We start from the raw sequence: 24,152 nt of genomic DNA, 5'->3' as shown, positions 1-24,152 counted from the left end.
CAAGCGGGACGAAAATGTTTTTTTTGCAGTTCCTGAGTAGGTCTGAACCTACTTAGCCCTTGCGATCACTTCAGCCTGTCCGGTCCCGGAACTGACATCAGACACCCGCCCTGCATATGCCTGGACATGCCTGCGTTTTCCCTACCACTCCCAGAAAACGGTCAGATGACACCCATAAACGCCCTTTTCCTGTTAGTCTCCTTGCAATCGGTTGTGCGAATGGATTAGTCGCTAGAAGCACTGCTCAGCAACGATGCTGTTTGTACCCGTACGACGTGCGTGCGCATTGCGGTGCATGCGCAGTAGAGACCTGATCGCTGCGCTGCGAAAAATGCCAGCGAACGATCAACTCGGAATGAGAGCCATAGACCTATAGGCCCAGGGGTGCGAGCTGAAATACAAACGCCGACAGCTATTATGCCCGCTCAGAGCTACAATCGAGCTCCGTTTGGGCACCATCTAGTGGCTGCAGGTGGAAAAACAATTGACTTCCGCCCTTTGTGTCACTTCGTTAGACCACTATTGGGATCATTATTTGTTAATCACCAGTCCTATATTGGGTGATGTGATTACATACAGGAACACGGTGATGAAGGATTAGTACATAATGATTTGCCCATTGTTTGTTGAACAGTCTGGGATTAGAGAAGTAATAATGGAGCCACTGTGGAGTTTTGCTTATACACTTACTGGCATGTCATCTTCCATTGCTCGCGCCTGTTCCTGAGAGGAGGAGGAGGATGAGGATGTTGAATGTGACAAAGAACCTGTGAGGGGAATATAATTGAGCGATCAGATTATAATTTGGCAGGAGATCAGGATCCCCTGTAACCAGTCAGCAAATAATTTTTACAAGCAAGAAGTATCCATTTACCTCAATGAACTATCACATCGTTTACTAATTACATCAGGTAGCATCTTGGACACACACAAGTGGACATATTTAGGTAAGCATCGCATGACAGCTATTGGATGCCACGCATTTCAAGATAGAAAGAGCAGCGTTTATAACATATGAAACCCTGTAGTAGTGACACATGAGGGCTTCATTCCGGGGGGCACGCTATGCCTATATACATGCAAGACTCGCACCAGTCTCAGTGCTTCACACACACAGATGTACATCAGGGAAGGGCTTTGTAGCTGCACCGGCATGAAGACTATTGGGTAGGTCACGAGTGGCCCAGGATATTTTTAAAACTTTGTTCCAGTAGCTGCATTCATGTGAGCTCCAATGATTGAAAGAAATTAGTTAATTGAAATAAATTAGTGGAGACTCCATGTGCACTCACACCTTTATGTGGAGACTTCCTGTGCGCTCACACCTTTATGTGGAGACTTCTTGTGTGCTCACACCATTATCTGGAGACTTCCTGTGCGCTCACACCTTTATGTGGAGCATAGTTGCCGACTTCCGGGCTGCTCTATCCGGGAGAGAGCAGCCCGTCGGCTCAGCAGGGGGGGCGGGCAGTGAGGTGACGTGACAGGGGGGCGGGCCAGAGGCGGAACGGAGGCGGGCCAGAGGCGGAACGGGGCGTAGCTTCTGGACCGCGTCATTTAAGCCATGCCCCCCGCTGTGTAATGCCGCGATTACCGGCATTATATAGCAGGGGGCGTGGTTACGATGACGCGATTCAACAAGAATCGCGTCATCGCCTGCCCGGACCGCCCACTTTACTCGTTAAGTGGGCGGCGGGCAGGGGGTGACCCGCGGATATCGGGAGACTTGCCTGCTCTTCCGGGGGGCCGGGAGGGTCACCCGTTTTTCGGGAGCCTCCCGGCCATTCCGGGAGGGTAGGCAAGTATGATGTGGAGGCTTCTTGTGCGCTCACACCTTTATGTGGAGACTTCTTGTGTGCTCACACCTTTATGTGGAGACTTCTTGTGTGCTTACACCGTTATCTGGAGACTTCCTGTGCGCTCACACCTTTATGTGGAGGCTTCTTGTGCGCTCACACCTTTATGTGGAGACTTCTTGTGTGCTCACACCGTTATCTGGAGACTTCCTGTGCGCTCACACCTTTATGTGGAGACTTCTTGTGTGCTCACACCGTTATCTGGAGACTTCCTGTGCGCTCACACCTTTATGTGGAGGCTTCTTGTGCGCTCACACTTTTATGTGGAAACTTCTTGTGTGCTCACACCTTTATGTGGAGGCTTCCTGTGCGCTCACACCTTTATGTGGAGACTTCTTGTGTGCTCACACCGTTATCTGGAGACTTCCTGTGCGCTCACACCTTTATGTGGAGGCTTCTTGTGCGCTCACACCTTTATGTGGAAACTTCTTGTGTGCTCACACCTTTATGTGGAACCTTCCTGTGTGCTCACACCTTTATGTGGAGACTTCCTGTGTGCTCACACCTTTATGTGGAGACTTTCTGTGAGCTCACACCTTTATGTGGAGGCTTCTTGTGCGCTCACACCTTTATGTGGAGACTTCCTGTGAGCTCACACCTTTATGTGGAGACTTCCTGTGAGCTCACACCTTTATGTGGAGACTTACTGTGAGCTCACACCTTTATGGAGACTTTCTGTGAGCTCACACCTTTATGTGGAGACTTCTTGTGTGCTCACACCTTTATGTGGAGACTTCCTGTGCGCTCACACCTTTATGTGGAGGCTTCTTGTGCGCTCACACCTTTATGTGGAGACTTCTTGTGCGCTCACACCTTTATGTGGAGACTTCTTGTGTGCTCACACCTTTATGTGGAGGCTTCCTGTGTGCTCACACCTTTATGTGGAGGCTTCTTGTGTGCTCACACCTTTATGTGGAGGCTTCCTGTGCTCTCACACCTTTATGTGGAGGCTTCCTGTACGCTCACACCTTTATGTGGAGGCTTCCTGTGTGCTCACACCTTTATGTGGAGACTTTCTGTGAGCTCACACCTTTATGAGGAGGCTTCCTGTACGCTCACACCTTTATGTGGAGGCTTCCTGTGTGCTTACACCTTTATGTGGAGGCTTCCTGTGTGCTCACACCTTTATGTGGAGACTTTCTGTGCGCTCACACCTTTATGTGGAGACTTCTTGTGTGCTCACACCGTTATCTGGAGACTTCCTGTGCGCTAACACCTTTATGTGGAGGCTTCTTGTGCGCTCACACCTTTATGTGGAGACTTCTTGTGTGCTCACACCTATATGTGGAGGCTTCCGGTGTGCTCACACCTTTATGTGGAGACTTCCTGTGCGCTCACACCTTTATGTGGAGACTTTCTGTGAGCTCACACCTTTATGTGGAGGCTTCTTGTGCGCTTACACCTTTATGTGGAGGCTTCTTGTGCGCTCATACCTTTATGAGGAGGCTTCCTGTGTGCTCACACCTTTATGTGGAGGCTTCCTGTGTGTTCACACCTTTATGTGGAGACTTTCTGTGAGCTCACACCTTTATGAGGAGACTTCTTGTGCGCTCACACCTTTATGTGGAGACTTCTTGTGTGCTCACATCTCTATGTGGAGGTTTCCTGTGTGCTCACACCTTTATGTGGAGACTTCCGGTGCGCTCACACCTTTATGTGGAGACTTCCTGTGCGCTTACACCTTTAGGAGGAATTAAACAAGCACAGTTTAAAGAGATTCGGAACATAAAGACCGAATCTTTACATAGAGGACAGAACTTTTGAGCAACTTTATAAATGAGAAGGTTGATTTACCAGTAGCCAATAAAATGTTTGCTTACATTTTTTGTATATACAGATGTGTCCTCAGACATCATTGCTGCAGTCACACTAAACAGCTCCTCTCGGTTCGCCAGGTCCCCTGAAAGTCTGCAAGCATCAGGCATCTGTGTGCGACTCAGTCTCTGACTCTGCATACGAACTGCTACAATGTAGCTACAGCTTTTTTTAAATACAAATTCTGATCTGCTCCATATCCAGACTCACACATAATATAAGTGTCATATATCAAATTAATCAGCTCAATCCCATTGTGTGTCCTAATCGCATTGCATTTTCAGCAAAAAAAAAGACACCTGACGCTAGCAAAGTTACACAGAACCTAGAGACTCACGCAAATCATCTTGCACTGCGTGGCATATTAAGGCTTGATGTATGACAGTGTTTCCCAACCACGGTCCTCAAGGCACACTAACAGTCCTGGTTTTAGTGATATCCAGGCTTGAACACAGGTGGCTTAATTAGTACCGCAGTTATTTTGATTTAACCATCTGTGCTGCAGCCTGGATATCACTAAAACCTGCACTGTTGGTGTGCCTTGAGGACCGCGTTTGGGAATGCCTGATGTATGAGGATGCATCTGCAGCAACACATCAATCACAGCAACTATCATTCATTTTTTCCCCAGATCAGTTTAGAAAATAAAAGTAGTTGCTTTGTGCTGAAGGGGCGAGTCTCCAGTGTGGGGTTCAGTGTAGATCTTCTTCCCAGTGTGAAACGCATTGTGGGCTGTCAGGTAATTATTATGTTAGATTTTTATGTACCATGCTTCTGCTCCTCTGCTTTTCACCGGGATGACATAAGCCTTGAAAAATGTCCCAGATTAGGACCGAAATGTCGGTAAGTGATTTGGCTTTCTCAGTTCTTCTTCTGAGGTGATTAAATATTTTTACATTTTTCACAAAAGCCGTAAGTACTCAGTTTTTCTTCTTATTGATATCTATGTGTTTAAGCTTATTGGAGAAACATTTGTGATGCACCCTGCCACCTGATACACCAGCTGAAATGTGAGTGCACCGATGCGTTTCGTTGTGTCAACTACTTCCTCAGGGATGTAAATTTAAAATAGCACAGTCTCTACAAACTTGGTGTCCTCCACTGGAATGCCACCACCTGCCCAGGAGAGAGTTTCTGCTACCTGTCCCTGTCACTAGGGTTGGATTGGCCTACAGGGGTACAAGGGTAATCTTCGGTAGGTCCTACTGCCTGTGGGCCCCACTTCTAATGTCAGGTTCCAGACTGTGCACTTGTATAGGTAGAGGGTCAGTTACGTGGTAGAGCAGAAACATGGATATACATGGATGCATGATTTGTTTCTATAGAAACTACACCAAGATTCACTCTCTGCCAATCAAATTAGAGGTTAGGTTAACATATAAATGGGCCCAGGCACTGTAGTATTCATGTTGTCTGCAGGTTATGTCCTCCCTAATGGTTGGCCAAACCTCTGTGAACTGGCCACACCCCTTAAGCATGGGCCCCTGCAGCTGCGTTTTCTCTGTGGGCCCTTCATGCCCCAGTCCATCAGAATAGATATGACATACTGTATCTGCAACAAAGCACAATAAGTGTCATTGCAAACCTTCCACCAGTTCTTCCATAGCAGCCTGCACACTCTTCTCAAACGTCACTGCATCTGCCGGACTCTGGAAGGTCAGCCCGAACTTGTTCTCCTCTACTTTCCAGTGATGGAAGATGGGATTGGCTTTATTGTACACTAGACCCTTCTTCAGGACACACTCCAGGATAGTCTGTGGAGAAGACATGAAGACACTGCTTATCCACCAGTAGTCTACAGTGAGTGCAGCACAGTGTTTCACATTCTCATGCAGTCTCTATGGAAGGATGGAGGTGGTCTGTGCACTGATGACCACCCCCCACCTTCTACCACATAAGAAAACTGTCTTCACTTGCCTTGTGCTAGAGACACCCCTGTGCACAAAATTGCCCAAAATGTGTTCATTTATAATATATCATACACATGGCATACATTCAGTACATGCAGATTAACACATAAAATAAATATGTAATTATTTAGGGAGACTGAAGACTAATTCTAGTAACACAAATCATTTCTGTGACCAACTACACTGACGTACGTAACAAGTACAGGCTGTCTGCAGTGCCATCTACTGGATGTAAGTGGTAATGAACCACCTGTAATTTTTTTTTATTTTTATTGTATTTTTGACATTCTGAGAGAAAAACATTTGTGGCTTGCCAGGGTGTAGCCAAGATTCTTTATGTCAGGATTCCCGGATTTCTGCAATCACATATACAGTGATGCCACTCGTATGTGCAGACACGGGTGCCTCTAAACACTGTCCTGGCATACAAGGACTGGCAGCGGACCATGGTCAATATAACAATGGTTTGACTGCATTAAGGTTTTAACACCTAAACATTTACAATCATAATGTTTACAATCATAGATAACCAATGTCAGGTGAAGTAGATCACCAATAAGTGTGACACTGAACTAACAATCTTTCAGTTTAAGTTTTTATGGTGTCCTTTCACTGTCAAAACGTGTAAAACCCCAATTAGTGTACCTCATCCCCTCGCAAGGCTTGCTTTGATTGCCATGCTTCCGGCAAGGTGCCTCTGCTACCACTGCACTTGGCACAGGTTACTATTCCCAATAATAGTCCACGTGTGTCAACCATCTGATTCTGACGACCAGGCTTGGACTGGCCCACAGGGGTACAGGGGAAACCACCGGTGGGCCCCAACTCCTTCTCTAGGGATCAGGTTCCAGACTGCAATAATGATACCTTATACATATATTACCTTATACTGCACAGGACTATGGTGTATTTTCTACAGTACATTGCTGTCATTAATTTAGTACGCTATTACGCATGCATTGTGTTTACTATATATATTTATTAAGGGGCCCAGCCCATGCACTCTTTAAGAGTTAGGTAAACCAATGTGGTGTCTGGCCACAGCCCTCTGGAGACTGGTGGCCACACCCCTACACATGAGCCCCCACCAATGCATTCCCCCGGTGGGCCCTTAATGCACCAGTCCGACACAGCTGACGACCTATTGTACCTGTCATCCATAAGCGCTGTCTATCTTTTACATGTCAACCTATTGATCACGTCGACCTTTTGACCATGTTCACCTAATGCATGTCGACCATTAGTGGTCGCCCTAATGACGGTCTACCTTTTCACTGTCGACCTACACCTCACATACCCATATACATATAGAAAGGAAAGGAATTCCCTACTGAGAGAAGGTGCTGTAATCCACCGTCACCACTCTGATTGTAACTGGCAATCTGATTGGATACTGTTCATTTTGTGCATGGTTACCTTATCAACAATTTTAATAAATGCCCCCACCCCCTACCCCTCCATTTTCCAGGCCTGTGGACACAGTAACATTGTGCACTTATGCTCCCTCCTATGTCACCTGCCACAGACTCTTTGCTATATGTTGGCTCAGTTGACTGAAAGTAACAGAGCATAATGGGAAGAATACTAAGGTACCTAAAGTGGACAAGCAGGGAACCAATCATCTTCTATCTATAAATGCTAGCTAGAAGCTGATTGGTTACAATTGCCAACTTCTCCACTTAGAAGGCTTGAAACACCTCCCCCATGTTTTTATCCTGATAACTGTTTAACTTTCCCGGCAGAGTTACCTGGGGAGCCTAGCAGTGTGCCAGCCTAGATTTATACAGTAGTTCCTGCCTTCATAGACTTCCAATGATGCGCTGTCATCCAAACTCCATCCCCAAGAGCTCAATGGCTCCATTATTCCCAAATTATAGGGCTGATTCAATTAGGTGCGAGTTGGGTCCTGTGAATGCAATTCCAAACTCACATTGCTGTTCCAGAGGAATTTCACATTTCTTTGTGCGCACTCCGTGAGCAGGTGAAAAGGTAATGAAAATCTTTATTTTAATGTATAAATGTGGGGATTTGCTTCAGGACGCATTGAACACCCCACTAATAAGTAATTAAGCAAGTTTGCCATTTGCATAACTGGGCCAATAACTACATGTCATTTATGGGGTATATTCAATTAGTGTCAGATCCTCTCCGACAGAGAGGATCCGACACTTCAATATTCAATTTGCGGGCATTTCCGACAGGTTTTTGCCTGTTTTCGACAATGCCGATCCAACTTTTTTTTTAAGTCGAATCGGCATTGTCGAAAACGGGCCAAAAACCTGTCAGAAGTGCCCGCAAATTCGACGAAAAAAAAGTGGATCCGCGGCTAATCCGCCGATCCTCGTGTTTTCCGACAAGTCAGAATTTCTCGCAAGTTGGAAAAACAGCACTAGAATTGAATAGGTCAAATCCAGATTTGACCTAAAAAAGTCAAAAAGTGCAGTTTTTCCGTCTTATCGGAAATTCCGACACTAATTGAATAGACCCCGTTGTAGTGAGAAAAATGGCCAAAAATTGCCCTAAACTCAACTTTTTCATTTGTTATGCTCCCCGAATGGAATTAAAGTATTTATTTAAATGAAATATAATTCATATTTATATATTTTTTTAAATTATTAATTAGCCCAAAAGCACCTTTTTCATCGTTTTTTGTATTTTTAGTTTTATTCGTTTGTACTATATTTACATGAAAATAGGATTTTAATACCTACCGGTAAATCCTTTTCTCCTAGTCCGTAGAGGATGCTGGGGACTCCAAAAGGACCATGGGGTATAGACGGGATCCGCAGGAGCTTGGGCACACTAAAAAGACTTTGACTTGGTGTGAACTGGCTCCTCCCTCTATGTCCCTCCTCCAGACCTCAGTTATAGGAACTGTGCCCAGGAGAGACGGACATTTCAAGGAAAGGATTTTTGTTTAAACTAAGGGCAAGAAACATACCAGCCCACACCACAAACATACCGTACAACCGGAGTAGCAGCAAACCAGATAACAGTATGAATTAACAACAGCAACAAGCTGAATATAACTAATACATAACCCACGTGTAATCAAATATAACCAGTAATAATACAACTGCAAGGAACAGTCCGCACTGGGATGGGCGCCCAGCATCCTCTACGGACTAGGAGAAAAGGATTTAACGGTAGGTATTAAAATCCTATTTTCTCTTATGTCCTAGAGGATGCTGGGGACTCCAAAAGGACCAAGGAGTCTATACCAAAGCTCCAGAAAGGGCGGGAGAGTGCGGACGACTCTGCAGCACCGATTGAGCAAACATGAGGTCCTCATCAGCTAGGGTATCAAACTTATAAAACTTAGCAAAGGTGTTTGAACCCGACCACGTAGCTGCTCGGCAAAGCTGAAGTGCCGAGACCCCTCGGGCAGCCGCCCAAGATGAGCCTACTTTTCTGGTAGAATGAGCTTGCCGAAGAATGAGCTTGCTGAATCGTATTACAAATCCAGCGTGCAATAGTTTGCTTAGCAAGCAGGATTTCCAATCTTGTTGGAAGCATACAGGACAAACAAAGCCTCTGTTTTCCTGGTAAGAGCTGTTCTGGCGACGTAAATTTTCAAAACTCTCACAACATCAAAAGTCTTTGGAACGCCACAGCATCCGTAGCCACAGGCACCACAATAGGTTGGTTAATGTGAAAACGAAGAAACCACCTTCTGCAGAAATTGTTGACGAGTCCTCAATTCCGCTCTATCCGAATGGAAGATCAAATAAGGGCTCTTGTGAGACAAGGCCGCCAACTCTGACACTCGCCTGGCAGACGCCAGAGCCAAAAGCATGACCACTTTCCAAGTGAGAAACTTTAACTCAACCTTACGCAAAGGTTCAAACCAGTGAGACATAAGGAATTGCAACACCACTTCAAGATCCCACGGCGCCACTGGCGGCACAAATGGAGGATGGATATGCAGCACTCCCTTCACGAAAGTCTGAACCTCTGGAAGGGACGGTCAATTCTTTCTGAAAGAAAATAGATAAAGCCGAAATCTGCACTTTGATGGAACCCAATTTCAGGCCTGCATCGACGCCTGCCTGCAAAAAATGGAGAAACCGACCCAAGTGAAACTCCTCCGCAGGAGCTGCTTTGGTTTCAGACCACGAAACATACTTTCTCCAAATGCGGTGATAATGTTTCGCCGTAACCTCCTTCCTAGCTTTAAGGAGAGTGGGGATGACCTCCCCGGGAATACCTTTCCGAGCTAAGATTTGGCGCTCAACTTCCACGCCGTCAAACGCAGCCGCGGTAATTCCGGAAACACGCAGTGCCCCTGCCGTAACATGTCCTCTCTTAGAGGAAGCGGCCAAGGATCTTCTACAAGCAATTCCCGAAGATCCGGATACCACGCCCTGCGTGGCCAATCTGGAACGACGAGAATCGCCTGAACCCTTGTTCAACGTATGATCCTCAGCACCTTTGGAATGAGAGGAAACTGAGGGAACACATACACCGACTGAAACACCCACGGAGTCACCAGGGCGTCCACTGCACTGGCTTGGGGGTCCCGTGACCTGGAACAATACCTCGGGAGCTTCTTGTTGAGGCGAGACGCCATCATGTCTATTAGAGGAATTCCCCAACGCCTTGTCACTTCTGCAAATACCTCTTGATGAAGGGCCCACTCTCCCGGATGGAGATCGTTTCTGCTGAGGAAGTCTGCTTCCCAGTTGTCCACAGTTATATTCACATGGTTGACCATGTTATGGTAGACAGTCATTAGGTCGACCACTATTGGTCGACATTGACATGGTCGACATAGACACATGGTCAACACATGAAAGGTCGACACATGAAAAGGTCGACATGAGTTTTTTAACTTTTTTTTCTTTTGGGGAACTTTTCCATACTTTACAATCCACATGGACTACGATTGGAACGGTAAAGTGTGCCGAGCGAAGCGGTAGCGGAGCGAAGGCACCATGCCCGAAGCATGGCGAGCGAAGCGAGCCATGCGAGGGGACGCGGTGCACTAATTGGGCTTCCCAGTCACTTTACGCAAAAAACGACACCAAAAAAAGTAAAAAAACTCATGTCGACCTTTTCATATGTCGACCTTTCATGTGTCGACCATGTGTCCATGTCGACCATGTCAATGTCGACCAATAGTGGTCGACCTAATGACTGTCGACCATAACATGGGCGACCATTCATACCGGAACCAGTTGTCCATGCCCGGGAGGAAGACTGCTGACAGGGCGCTCACGTGCTGTTCCGCCCAGCGAAGGATTCTTGTGGCCTCCGCCATAGCCGCCCTGCTCCTTGTTCCACCTTGGCAGTTTACTTACGACACCGCTGTTATGTTGTCCGACTGGATCAGGACAGGAAGACCCTAAAGAAGGTTTTTCGCTTGCAGCAGGCCATTGTAAATGGCTCTTAACTCGAGAACATTTATGTGGAGACAAGATTCCTGGTTTGACCATTTTCCCTGGAAATTTCTTCCTTGCGTGACTGCACCCCAGCCTCGGAGACTTGCATCTGTTGTCAGCAGGACCCAGTCCTGGATTCCGAATCGGCATCCCTCTAGAAGGTGAGAGCTTTGCAGCCACCACAGGAGAGAAATCCTGGCCCTGGAAGATAGACTTATTTTCCGGTGCATGTGCAGGTGAGACCCGGACCATTTGTTCAGCAGATCCCACTGAAACACCCGGGCATGAAACCTGCCAAACGGAATGGCTTTGTAAGCCGCAACCATCTTCCCAAGAACCCGAGTGCATTGATGAATCGACACACTTGTCGGCCTCAGAAGCTCCCTGACCATTGTCTGGATTTCCAGAGCTTTGTCTTCCGGAAGAAACACTCTCTGTAGCTCTGTGTCTAGAATCATGCCCAGAAAGGGCAGCCGAGTGGCCGGGATCAACTGAGACTTTGGCAAATTTAGAACCCAACAGTGTTGTCACAGAACCGACAGGGAAAGATCCACATTTCTTAACAACTGTTACCTGGACCTCGCCTTTATCAGGAGATCGTCCAAGTACGGGATAATTGTAACCCCTTGCTTGCGAAGGAGAACCATCATTTCTGCCATGACCTTGGTGAAAACCCTCGGGGCCGTGGAAAGCCCAAACGGCAACGTCTGAAATTGTAATGACAATCCTGCACTGCAAATCTCAGGAAGGCCTGATGAGGATATATCGGGACGTGTAAGTAGGAATCCTTTATGTCGACTGACGCCATAAAATCCCCCCCTTCTAGGCTGGAGATCACAGCTCGAAGAGATTCCATCTTGAACTTGAAAGTTTTCAAGTATGGATTGAGAGATTTTAGGTTCAGAATCGATCTGACCGAACCGTCCGGCTTCGGTACGACAAAGAGGCTCGAATAGAACCCTTCCCCCCGTTGGGACGGGGGAACGGGAACAATGAACCTCTGTTGACACAACTTTTGTATCGCAGCATTTACCACTTCTCTTTCCGGAAGAGACACTGGCAAGGCCGAAATGAAAAAGCGGTGAGGGGGCATCTCCTGAAACTCCAGCCTGCACCCCTGAGACACTATGTCTAAGACCCAAGGATCCAGGGCTGATTGAACCCAGACCTGACTGAAGATCCGGTGCCGGCTCCCCACCGGCCCGGACTCCCGCACGGGAGCCCCAGCGTCATGCGGTGGACTTGGTAGAGGCGGGGGAGGACTTTTGGTCCTGGGTGCCTGATCCTGCAGGCGACCTCTTTCCCCTTCCTCTACCCTTTGGAGCGAGGAAGGACGCGCCTTTTCCTCTTTTGTATTTATTAGGTCGAAAGGACTGCATCTGTTGATGGGGTGCTTTTTTCTGTTGTGTGGGAACATAAGGAAGAAAAGATGACTTACCCGCACTAGCGGTAGACACCAGGTCAGCCAGGCCGTCACCAAACAAAACACTACCTTTGAAGGGGAGAGCTTCCATATTTTTCTTGGAGTCGGCATCAGCATTCCATTGATGGATCCACAGCGCCCTCCTGGCATTGGCTCTTGATCCCAAGAGGCCAACATCCCTTGCCGCATCCTTTAGGTAATCAGCAGCGTCCTTGATATAACCAAGAGTCAAAAGAATATTATCTTTATCAAGGGTATCCATATTTTTTTTTTAATCAAGTAATTTTTTATTGAGTTTTGTAACACATTGACACAACAAGACAAAACAACAACATTGAAATAAACTATAACAATTGCCATCAATAAACAGGTATTTTCAGATCACAGTTCGGTGTGCGTGTTAATTCTTTTCGCATATGTGTACACGACATAGAATATCAATATTATTACGAATGTCGCTCAAGTGCTCAATACCTGCCCGCCCAGCCATGTGCTACTCCAGCGATCCCACATCTCCGTAAATCGAGAGGTGGAACCCCGTATTTTATACATATGCCTCTCATGACGAATTACCTCGTTCACCAACGCCCTCCAGTGCTCCACCCTAGGCACATCTGCCGAGAACCAGACCCTAGCAATAACAACTTTTGCCAGCGTAGTGAGACACAGGACATATTTATACAGTAAGACAGAGTGTGTTTCCTCAAGATCTAACCCAAACAAGCATATACCAGGATCTAATGTAGGGAGGGACGGTGCTGTCATGATCACATCACTCCACACTTTACGCCAAAAAAGGGAAATCTCAGGGCAATCCCACAGTAAGTGCCAAAATCCGGCATCGGCTGCCCGACACCTGGGGCAGTTAGAATCTTCCCTAAGACCTGCCCTCTGCATAGTAACTGGAGTACGATAGGCCCTGTGTAAAATATAGAAAAAAACCTGCTTATATCTTATACACGGCGTAGTGTATCTAAGGGAGCTCATAATCTGGAGCCACTGCTCATGGGACAAGCGCCCCAAATCAGTCTCCCATTTAATACGGAGATTATTTAATAGATCGGGGTAGCTTCTATTATTTAAAGCAGCATATATGGTAGACACCCTCCCCCTCTGACTCAGAGAAGTAAGCATCGTCCTAACAGGTGAGTCAACAATCAGTGGTGGGCCATGAGGGAATTGAGTTTGTACAGCATGTCTAAGCCGAAAATACCGGAACAGAGCAGTATTAGGTACATCAAATTCGATCTTCAGTTGCTGAAATGACTTCAGCACTCCATCGTGGTACAGCTGACCCAGCGCCACGACACCCCTAGCAATCCATATATTATCTAGCGACATCTCATATAGCTCAGGGTATGCACTATTGAACCACAATGGAGTACCGGCATCATGTCCTTCCCAATCATATAAAGTGTGTGCATAGCGCCAGATGAGCAAGGCTTGACGCAACAGGGGAGGCAAGCCAGGCGCTGAGAGACCAGAGAGGAGAAGCTGAAGAGGAGAAAGAGAGAAAGTAGGAGAGCACTCCGCCCGCTCAGCCAGAAACCCCCTCACCGTAGTACCTAGAGAATCCCCGATCCATTCACTCAGACGAGACAGCTGAGCCGCTACATAGTATAGTCTGAGATCAGGGAGACTTGCCCCGCCGGACATCTGAGATCTGCATAATGTCCTGATAGAGACTCTCGCTGGCCTGCCACCCCATATAAATGAGGACAGAACGCCCTCTATAACAGTAAAGATCTTCTTGGGGAGGTATACCGGAGAATTGTGTAGAGCATAAAGGAATTTTGGCTGCATCACCATTTTAAATAGATTAACCCGACCCAGGACAGACAACGGTAGTTTTTTCCAGCTATGAGCCTTCTCTTTAAATGTCGCTAGAATGGGGTCAATATTTTGGGCCACATAGCTACGCGCCATAGGAGTAATCCAGATGCCTAAATACTTGAACCGCAATGTCCATTGCAAAGGATACGCCCCCTGTGTATTTTCCGGGAGAAGGCCAGAGATGGGGAAAATGTGGGATTTGTCCCAGTTAATTAGTAGACCGGAAAAGATACCAAAATTTTCCACTACCTGTAACACTGCTTGTAGGGAGTCATCAGAGTCTTGCAAAAAAAGAAGCATGTCATCCGCGTATAGCGCTACCACATCCACATGACCCCCAATCTCAACGCCCCTGACCCTACCATTACTGCGCAGCAGGCCGGCCAACGGCTCCACGGCGATTGCAAACAGTGCAGGAGATAGGGGGCAACCCTGTCGAGTGCCCCTCTCCAACGCAAAAAGCTCAGACGTGAAACCATTAGCCGTCACCCGAGCCACAGGCAAGGAATACAACAACTGGATAAAGCTAATAAATCGAGGGCCAAAAGCAAATTTCTCCAGCACCCCCCACAGGTACCTCCATTCTACGGAGTCGAACGCTTTGGCCGCATCAAGGGACACCACCACCGCGTCCGACCCCACCACATCACCCCTCTGGAGATGACAGAACAGTCTACGCAAATTTTGGGCCGTGGACTTACCTGGCATAAAGCCAGTCTGGTCCGGGTGAATTATTGTTGCAATTACCAAATTCAATCGAGATGCCAAGATTTTTGCCAGTATCTTGACATCAGTATTGAGGAGGGAAATGGGTCGATAAGACTCGGGGAGCAGGGGGTCCTTCCCTGGTTTCAACAGGACAATTATATTGGCCTCGGCCATAGAGCGCGGGAGAGCCTTACCCTCTAAGAGTAAGTCAAATAATTGTAGGAGATAGGGGGCAAAAAACGTACTGTATTTTTTATAGACTTCCCCCGGAAGCCCATCGGATCCCGGTGCCTTAGACGCCGGGAGAGACAGGATCGCAGCCTCCACTTCTTCCAACGTGATAGGTGCATCCAAAGCCTCCGAGTCCTCCCGGGACAAGCATGGCAAGGTCAACTGGGCCAAAAAATCCCGAAGCTGATCGTCAGAGTAACTGGCTCGGGAGGCACAGAGCGAGGAGTAATAACTACGGAACGTCTCCGCCACCATTGATCCAGAGTAACACAATTGGCCAGCAGAGTTCTTCACACACTGAATTACAGTTCTAGGGGAATCGGACCGGGCCAAAAAAGCCAAGTAGCTGCCATTCATCTCCGCCCGAAAATACTGCTCATGTCCTGCAAAAAGGAGTCTACGCCTGGATTTCTCAAATAAACAATCCGACCACTCGCTCTGCGCGCTCTTCCACAACAGCTCATCAGATCGCAGATGGGTAATAAGGTATTGAGACTCCAACTGCCGGCACAAAGATTCCAACCGCACCTCTTCCCTCTTACTAAACGCTTTAACTTCAGAGATCCGCTTTATAAAGGAGCCTCGCAAAAACGCTTTAAAAGCATCATGTTTTAGCGGCAGATCACTGAATAGTAAATTGTCTTCCTGGAACCCTTCCCATGCGGCAATCAGGTCTGCACCCTCCCCCAGCAAAGTCAACCAAAAGGGGTTAAGCTTCCACATTTTTGCACCCCGCTCCCAACCAATATTAACTGTAACTAAAACAGGAGAGTGATCCGATATACCCCTAGGGAGATAATCTACCGCCAGCACGTCCGGGGACAGATCAGGAGAAACCAAAACCAAATCAATACGGGAAAAAGCATGATGGGTAGCGGACTGACAGGAGAAGTGAGTAGCTGTGGGATTACGACATCTCCATACATCCTCCAGCCCCAGCTCCCCCACCAGTCTTGCGAACGGGGTAGGGACGCTAGGGGAGGGGAGGACGCAACAGACTCCCTCCACCTGTCCATACCACCATCCATAACATTGTTGAAATCCCCTAGGCATATTACAGGGGTAGCAGGGGACCGGGCCAGGAATCGGGCAGCATGACGGAGAACCTCATTATTATATGGCGGGGGGACATATACTGCTAATACATGGAACAATCTGCAGTTGATATGGGCTCGTAGGAAGACGTATCTGCCATATTGGTCAGTTTCACAGTCATCCAGGTGAAATTGTACGGACTTTCTAATCATTACAGAAACGCCTCTGGCACTGCTAGAGAAAGTGGAATGATACACGTGACTAACCCATGGTTTTTTAAGTGCCAACACCCTACCTCCATGCAAATGTGTTTCAGAAAGACAAATTATGTCCGCCTGGTATTTTTTAACCTGAGTCAGGACCAACGATCTTTTAATTTTCTCATTCAATCCCCGAACATTCCAGCTGAGCAGACGAAGCCCCTCAGAAACAGCAGACATGGAAGTTATAGAAGGAAGGTGCAACAGGATAGATTAAAGAGACATACATCAAAACCTGGCATCGCAGCAGAGCAAGGCTGAGCAAACAATAAACAGGGACAAGAGCAACCAGTCCCCCTACGCCCCAGGAGACAAAAGAGCACAGAGCAGTATCGTACGGATATAGCGTGTCATTGCACAGTACGCACAGAACTAAAAAGTGATGGCTTAGAAAAAAACAAACTAACCCCCCCCGCACCCACCCTGTATCACCTCGCAAACTTAAGGCATACCTGGATCCCATAACTCCCATTAAGTAACCAAACTAAGGGATAAGGGCCTAACCAAAGAACCTTAGGAAAAGCCCCTACACTATTTTCGGCAAGAGCTCTCCACAACTTGTAGAAGGAAGTAGTACCCCAACCCTGAAAAAAAAAAAAGAAAAAACAACATAGCTAGGCACATGCCCCATTATAAAGCATCAAACAGTAGTAAAACAATGTGGGGCTGACCGTTACCGCCATATCATAACGATGCATAGCAAGCAATACCATAATTTTGCCCCATTTCTATTCGCCCCACATCGCATATATCCCCACAGTGCATTTATATTCACAGGAATATGCATCAGATAAATAGAAACAGCGGTGCAAGAAGAATGAAATCAACATCTGAGCAACAACACATCATCAAGGAGAACGTGGTTGACGTTCCAGCCATGCACCAGCATCTTGAGGAGATGTAAAAAAATGAGTGGTGTTGTTAAGCACCACCCGCAACTTGGCTGGAAACAGCATAGCATATTGTATATTGCGGTCTCTGAGCTGACGCTTGACGTGAATAAATTGAGATCGGCTCTTTTGCACCTCCAGGGCAAAATCAGGAAATACGGAAATATTATGTCCATCTTGTTGAATAGGGCCTTTTGTTCGGGCCAGACGGAGCACCGCATCACGGTCCTTGAAATGCAGGAAGCGTGCAATAAATGTTCTAGCCGGGGCCCCCGGCGGCGGCGGCCTAGGTGGAAGCCTGTGCGCCCTCTCCACCGCAAATTGAGAGGTAAATGCCTCCTTGCCAAATAGATCAATAAGCCACCCTTCAAGAAATGACTCCGGAGAGGTGCCCTCCGCTTTCTCGGGGAGCCCGACAAACCGGACGTTGTTGCGCCGCAATCTCCCTTCTATATCTGACATTTTAGCCTGCATAGATGTCACTTGGGTAGACAGGTCCGCCACCTTCAACTGCAAGGGTGGAGCAGCATCCTCCAAAGCCGATATCCGATGTTCAGTTTCACCCACTCGCTCTCGGATCTTCTGCATATCCTGCCTTAGCAGAGAAACATCCATTTGTACTTGCCCAATCCGGTCCGTGACCCTCTGCTCGGACGCAGAAATTGCCTGCAATATTTGCTGGGTAGAATGCACCTGTTCATCATGGTCAGAGGTGTCTCCCTCGGCCGTCGGCGAGGGCGGGCCGGCCTCACCCCGCTTTGTCGAAGTGGATGCCTGCTGTGGTCTGGCAAATTTCTCCAGTTTCGCAGCAGCGTTAGCTGCACTCTGTCCTCCCCTCACCATGGTATCCCTGAACGGGAATACAGATCCGGAGGAGTATTACAGCAGGTTCTGCACAAGAGTCAGGGCAGAGATGGCACCCCAATAAACGGAGCAAGTGTGTGGGCACACTGCAGATAATCAGGAAGCAGGTGTATGTTGTAGAAATTGCAGCAGAGTGAAAGCTGAGTCAGGGGCACCCAAGCTGTCCCCACAGGATAACAGGCAGTTAATGTAGGGCAGCCGGCTCCAGTGAAATGTATATAGTCCATCCAAAAAAGGGCACTGTGGACAGGTATTAAGCCCAAGAGGGAAACTGGATGGCAACCACAGTCATCGCATCGCACAGCACCTCAGGGGGAGAAGGAGCAGCAGGACTGAAAATGGCGGCTTTTCGCTGGCTTTTTCGCCCGTATTCGGTCTCCAGCGTCACCGCAGTGGGGCCCCAGGCATGCACCTCCACTGGACCCAGCAGATGACAGGGCCCTCCTCTCTGTAATCCCCCAGCCGGAGGACCAGCGCTCAGACACCGCCGGGTGCGCGGACACGCGCCGCTCCCGGAGCTCCGACGGCGGCCGGCGGAGGGGTAGGGAGCCGGAGACCACGCTGGAAGGTCCTCAACAGCACACCCGCGCCGCTCACCGGATCAGCAAGGGCAGCAGCAAAGGCAGCACACATTCAGGGGCCAGCTGGCAGGGAACAGGATCCACAGGTTGGGGTAAAAAGGATGGGTTTGCAGGATTTTAGTGGAGAGCTAAGGCTGCACACAGCTACTCCATGCCGATCCAAGCCACGCCCCCTCAAGGGTATCCATATTAGAAGCTACATTATCAGCCCATTTAGCAATAGCACTACTCACCCATACCGACGCCACAGCAGGTCTGAGCAATGCACCCGTATTAACGAAAATGGCCTTCAAAGACGTCTCCAGCTTGCGATCCGCCGGATCCTTGAGAGCCGCCGTGTAAGGGGACGGCAGCGCCACCTTCTTGGACAAACGGGATAGGGCCTTGTCGACATTCGGAGACGACTCCCATTTTTCCCTGTCATCAGAGGGGAAAGGATACACCATAAAAATTCTCTTGGGAATCTGCCACCTCTTATCCGGCGACTCCCAAGCTTTTTCACAAAGAGCATTTATTTCATGAGAGGGGGGAATCTTCACCTCAGGTTTTTCCCCTTTAAATAGGCAAATCCTTGTTTCCTGAACCGCAGGTTCGTCAGAAAGATGTAAAACATCTTTAATTGCCACAATCATGTACTGAATACTCTTAACTACCCTTGGGTGTAAAGTAGCCTCATTAAAATCGACATCGGAATCTGAGTCCGTGTCGGCATCTGTATCTACCATCTGGGTAAAAGAACGTTTTTGTGACCCTGAGGGGTCTGCACCTGAGCCAAAGCATCCTCTGTGTCTGAGAATCAGATTTATCCAACCTCTTAGACAACAAAGCAACATTAGCATTAAGTGTACTCAACATAGCAACCCAATCAATAGTCGACTGTGTCGACAGAGCCATTTCCAGCTCCTTTTCTGCGCCCCCAGTAACTTCCTCCGGGGAGGAACACTCAGCCTCAGACATGCCGACACGAAGTACCGACACCCAACACACACACTGGCCAATAAAGGGGACAGCCTACAGGGAAGCCCAGAGAGAGAAACACAGAGGAAGTATGCCAGCTCACACCCCAGCGCCCAAATATTACACCACACTAATATATGTCAGCAGCGCTGTACCAATAATAAGAAAAGCACCTCCGTTACTGAAGTCTTCTGCCGTCTGAAGTCTTCGGTTCTTCTAATACTCACCCGGCTTCTGTCTTCTAGCTTCTGTGAGGGGTGTGACGGCGCGGCCCAGGGAACAAGCAGCTAGGCTAACCAAGTGATCGAACCCTCTGGAGCTAATGGTGTCCAGTAGCCTAAGAAGCAGAGCCCTTAACTAAGCAGAAGTAGGTCTGACTTATCTCCCTTCAGTCCCTCGATGCAGGGAGCCTGTAGCCAGCAGGTCTCCCTGCAAATGAAAAAACCTAACAAAAGTCTTTTTCCAGAGAAACTCAGTAGAGCTCCCCTAGTGTGTGTCCAGTCACTCCTGGGCACAAAGTCTAACTGAGGTCTGGAGGAGGGGCATAGAGGGAGGAGCCAGTTCACACCCAGTCAAAGTCTTTTTAGTGTGCCCAAGCTCCTGCGGATCCCGTCTATACCCCATGGTCCTTTTGGAGTCCCCAGCATCCTCTAGGACGTAAGAGAAAAAAGTTTACTTTTTTATAAATTTTTTACTTAAAAAAATAATGCACAAATCAAACATTTGACGGCTCTTAAAACCTCCCAGTACTTTCCTTATGACCACTATCAGCTTTATATGGCCCTGCTATCTCATTGGTCACTTCTTTGGGGTCCAGGAAAGTTTCCACACTTTTTCCTCTACTTCTCCCATGTTGTATTTTGTAGAGAATTCGCACAACCTCGCTGTGAGTACTGTGAATTCGCATTTTTAATTGAATCTCGCATTTCTCAGGTGCACGCATTTGCGCAGTCTATGTGAGTTTTAAGAAACCATCTTACATTTGCAAACTCACACCTAATTGAATAAGCCCCTATGGACCATATTTACAGTCTGCGCACACAACGGTGAATGTATACACTTCGTTCTCAGAGTGTAACTCCACAAACTAGAAGTGTGCCTCAGTGTGTGTCTCTACTAAAGGGTAAACAAGTCCATTAGCAGATTGTCAAAGGCTCCTGCACAGAGCAAGAAGAGCTGCTATAATGTCTATCACTTCACCAGGAACTAGTGACGTCACACACATGTCTAGTAGGGCCTCATATTTTAGTGATGTCATTCACTCCTACTGAATTAATAGGCTGAATATAGGGTCATAACAGAAAATATTTGTCTCTTGTGCAGGGTTTCTTAACCAGGGGATCCCATACTCTTTGGCAATATGGGAACCAAATAATGGTGATATGAGACTCGATCTATGAACAATTTTTTTAATATGAATTGTTAGAGTAGAATAAATTTATAAAAAATTGTCCACTTGCATATGAGGGTCAACACATTAAGACAGAATGGGGATTTGCTCCGAAACATTCCTTATGTAATGACTACTTAATATTGTTTGTAACTACACCTTCATTTCATGTTGTACTGGTACCTAATAAGACCGATGATGATGATAATGATGTTTCCAACAGTCTGGAGAAGGGGGTATGGGGACATATTGGGCAACCCAGTGGGGGTCTGTGATTGTAACAAGATTACACCTGCTGTACTATGTGTAGATGACAGTAGGGAAGGCCATCGGCCATCGATGATTCATAAACACCTATGGTTTATGGCCGATGTTGAATGCTTCTGCCATCCATGGGAGAGAACCAGATGCTTTCCCTCCATCGATGGCACAGCATAAACAATTTTTTTTTTGCAATGTGCTGGAACATGGAGCATAGCTCCGCCCTGACACCCGTGAAGCCTAGCCTCCTGTCTGTGATTTGCCCACTGGGCCAGTCACTGAAATAACAGGGATGACCATTGGTGGGTGAAACAATCGATGGTCTCCAATGTCATAGTTAACACCATTGATGTACACTCACAGCTTCACCATCGATGGTGAGCACGCCGATGGCCATCCCTAGATGACAGGTCCACTTTAACACCCTAGCATTATTCTTGGTCCTAGTGACTCTATACAGTTAGTTACACATGAAAATAAAGGTTATTATGAGGGTGAATTTCGTGCTTTCAATGACACGGAGACATAACATCTTCTGATACCTATACATTCCATATGACAGTGATACGTACAGTCTGATCTCTCAGCCTTTCCCCGCGAATTAGGTAGTCTCGTTGGTGGGAGGTGTCTGGTCGTCGCACCTTGCAAATCATTACGTGACTAAGACCTCCTCCTCCCATAGGCACCCAGCCGCCACTAGAGTCGTCTCTGGACATCACCACTGCTCGGACTCTCACGATGTAACTAAAACAGCAAAGAATAAAGAAAAGGCTTATTGTTATAGGGCGGATGACAGGATCAGACCGTTCTGGGAGATTCAGGGGCAGATGTATTAACCTGGGGAAGGCATAAGGAAGTGATAAACCAGTGATAAGTGCAAGGTGATAAACGCAGCAGTCAATCAGCTCTTAACTGTTAATTTACATATTGGAGCTGATTGGCTGGTGCCTTTATCACCTTGCACTTATCACTGGTTTATCACTTCCTTATGCCTTCTCCAGGTTAATACATCAGCCCCTCAGGGGTCTATTCATGAAACAGCAAAAAGAATGGAGAAATAGCCCATGGCAACCAATCAGCATCTCCCTTACATTAGTATGTAGTTGATAAAGACTTCCTTCAAAGCTGATTGGTTGCCACTGGTTCTTTTTTCCACTCTTTTCATTGCTTCATGAATAGATCCCTCAGTACAGTAGACTGATCTCTTCACTGGGCATCATTGTGAGGAGTGAATCAGAGTGCTGAGTTTCTGTATAACAGATGAGATCAGACCAGTGCCTGTAGTTTTCAAAACAAAATTGTTCTAGAAGGGTCTCAGCAGCCTAGCCCGAGCCGCATTTTGCACAGGACCAAAGAGAGCCGTGCTAGGCCTGCCCACTGTAGTGGGTGTGGTCCAAAGGTGCAGGCATGGCAATGCAACCTGCAAAAAATGTATGACAAATACAGTTTGTGCACAGCGCAATCCACAGGGGGGCACCAAGTGCCCATCAACCAGGGGCGGATCCAGGGTGGGGCAGTCAGTGTGATAGCTCCTCCCATCCCTGTATGCAGGCAGAGGAGACTACTGCTGTTCACGATAAAGTGATGATGAATTTCATGTAGAGGACGATATTCGCACTAATAAATGAATTAATAGAGATAACAATCACTCAAAATAACCTTAAAACCTGCAAAAAATGGACAAATCAACAGTATGTATTAACAAGTAATTAAACAAAGCAGACGGCAAAAGAATACATCGTTTTAACATACTGTAGAATATTAAAAAGCAGGAATTTGGTCACATTCTACTTCAAAACTTTAACATATCACTGAATGTCCCACTTACAGTATGGAAAATATTTATCAATAACCTAAAATAACGTACAAGACAGGCAAATTGTTAATACAGGTTGAGTATCCCTTATCCAAAATGCTTGGGACCAGAGGTATTTTGGATATCGGATTTTTCCGTATTTTGGAATAATTGCATACCATAATGAGATATCATGGTGATGGGACCCAAGTCTAAGCACAGAATTCATTTATGTTACATATACACCTTATACACACAGCCTGAAGGTCATTTTAGCCAATATTTTTTATAACTTTGTGCATTAAACAAAGTGTGTGTACATTCACACAATTCATTTATGTTTCATATACACCTTATACACACAGCCTGAAGGTCATTTAATACAATATTTTTAATAACTTTGTGTATTAAACAAAGTTTGTGTACATTGAGCCATCAGAAAACAAAGGCTTACCCATCTCACTGTCACTCAAAATATTCCGTATTTCGGAATATTCCGTATTTCGGAATATTTGGATATGGGATACTCAACCTGTAACTGTAAATGCCGATTTCATCATTATTTGTTGAACAGCAGAAATGTAACACTTTAATGTTTGTCATGTCCATGTTTATATGCTATTATTAAAGGCTATACGATTTGGGTTTCATATAAGGGGATTCTTTTTCATAATGCCGACACCACAATGTCGACAGGTATGATGGTAACATTGTCAGAATGTCAACAGGTGAAATGTAACATTGTCAGAGTGCTGACATTAGGGTTCAGCTGAAAGCGGGCGGGAGGTTTAGGGTTAGCCTGTGGGGGTAGGTAAGGGTTAAGCCAGTGGCGCCTAAACTTTCTTGATTCACTGCGCCCTAGGGTATCAGCATTTGTTCATGGTACCCCTAAGAACATTCCAGGAATAACTGTTGTGTACTACAGATGGAGCCATCTTCATCTTGGCCTTTAATAGGAATAA

General features: G+C 46.9%; 1 protein-coding gene across 1 annotated transcript in view; it reads right to left on the bottom strand.

The window, feature by feature from the left end:
- The window catches only part of SPRED3 (sprouty related EVH1 domain containing 3), a 99,155-nt gene that overhangs the window by 5,894 nt on the left and 69,109 nt on the right, over positions 1-24,152 (bottom strand). The window contains exons 2-4 of the mRNA XM_063937885.1: positions 21,968-22,139; positions 5,257-5,425; positions 691-767 (exon numbers count right to left, since the gene is read on the bottom strand). Coding sequence (XP_063793955.1) covers positions 691-767; positions 5,257-5,425; positions 21,968-22,139 — 418 coding nt within the window. The remainder of the gene's footprint in view (positions 1-690; positions 768-5,256; positions 5,426-21,967; positions 22,140-24,152) is intronic.

The sequence above is a fragment of the Pseudophryne corroboree genome, chromosome 8, assembly GCF_028390025.1.
Source record: "Pseudophryne corroboree isolate aPseCor3 chromosome 8, aPseCor3.hap2, whole genome shotgun sequence".
Lineage (NCBI taxonomy): Eukaryota > Metazoa > Chordata > Amphibia > Anura > Myobatrachidae > Pseudophryne > Pseudophryne corroboree.
Note: the sequence above shows the minus strand (reverse complement) of the source record. Positions and strands in the feature narration are given on the sequence as shown.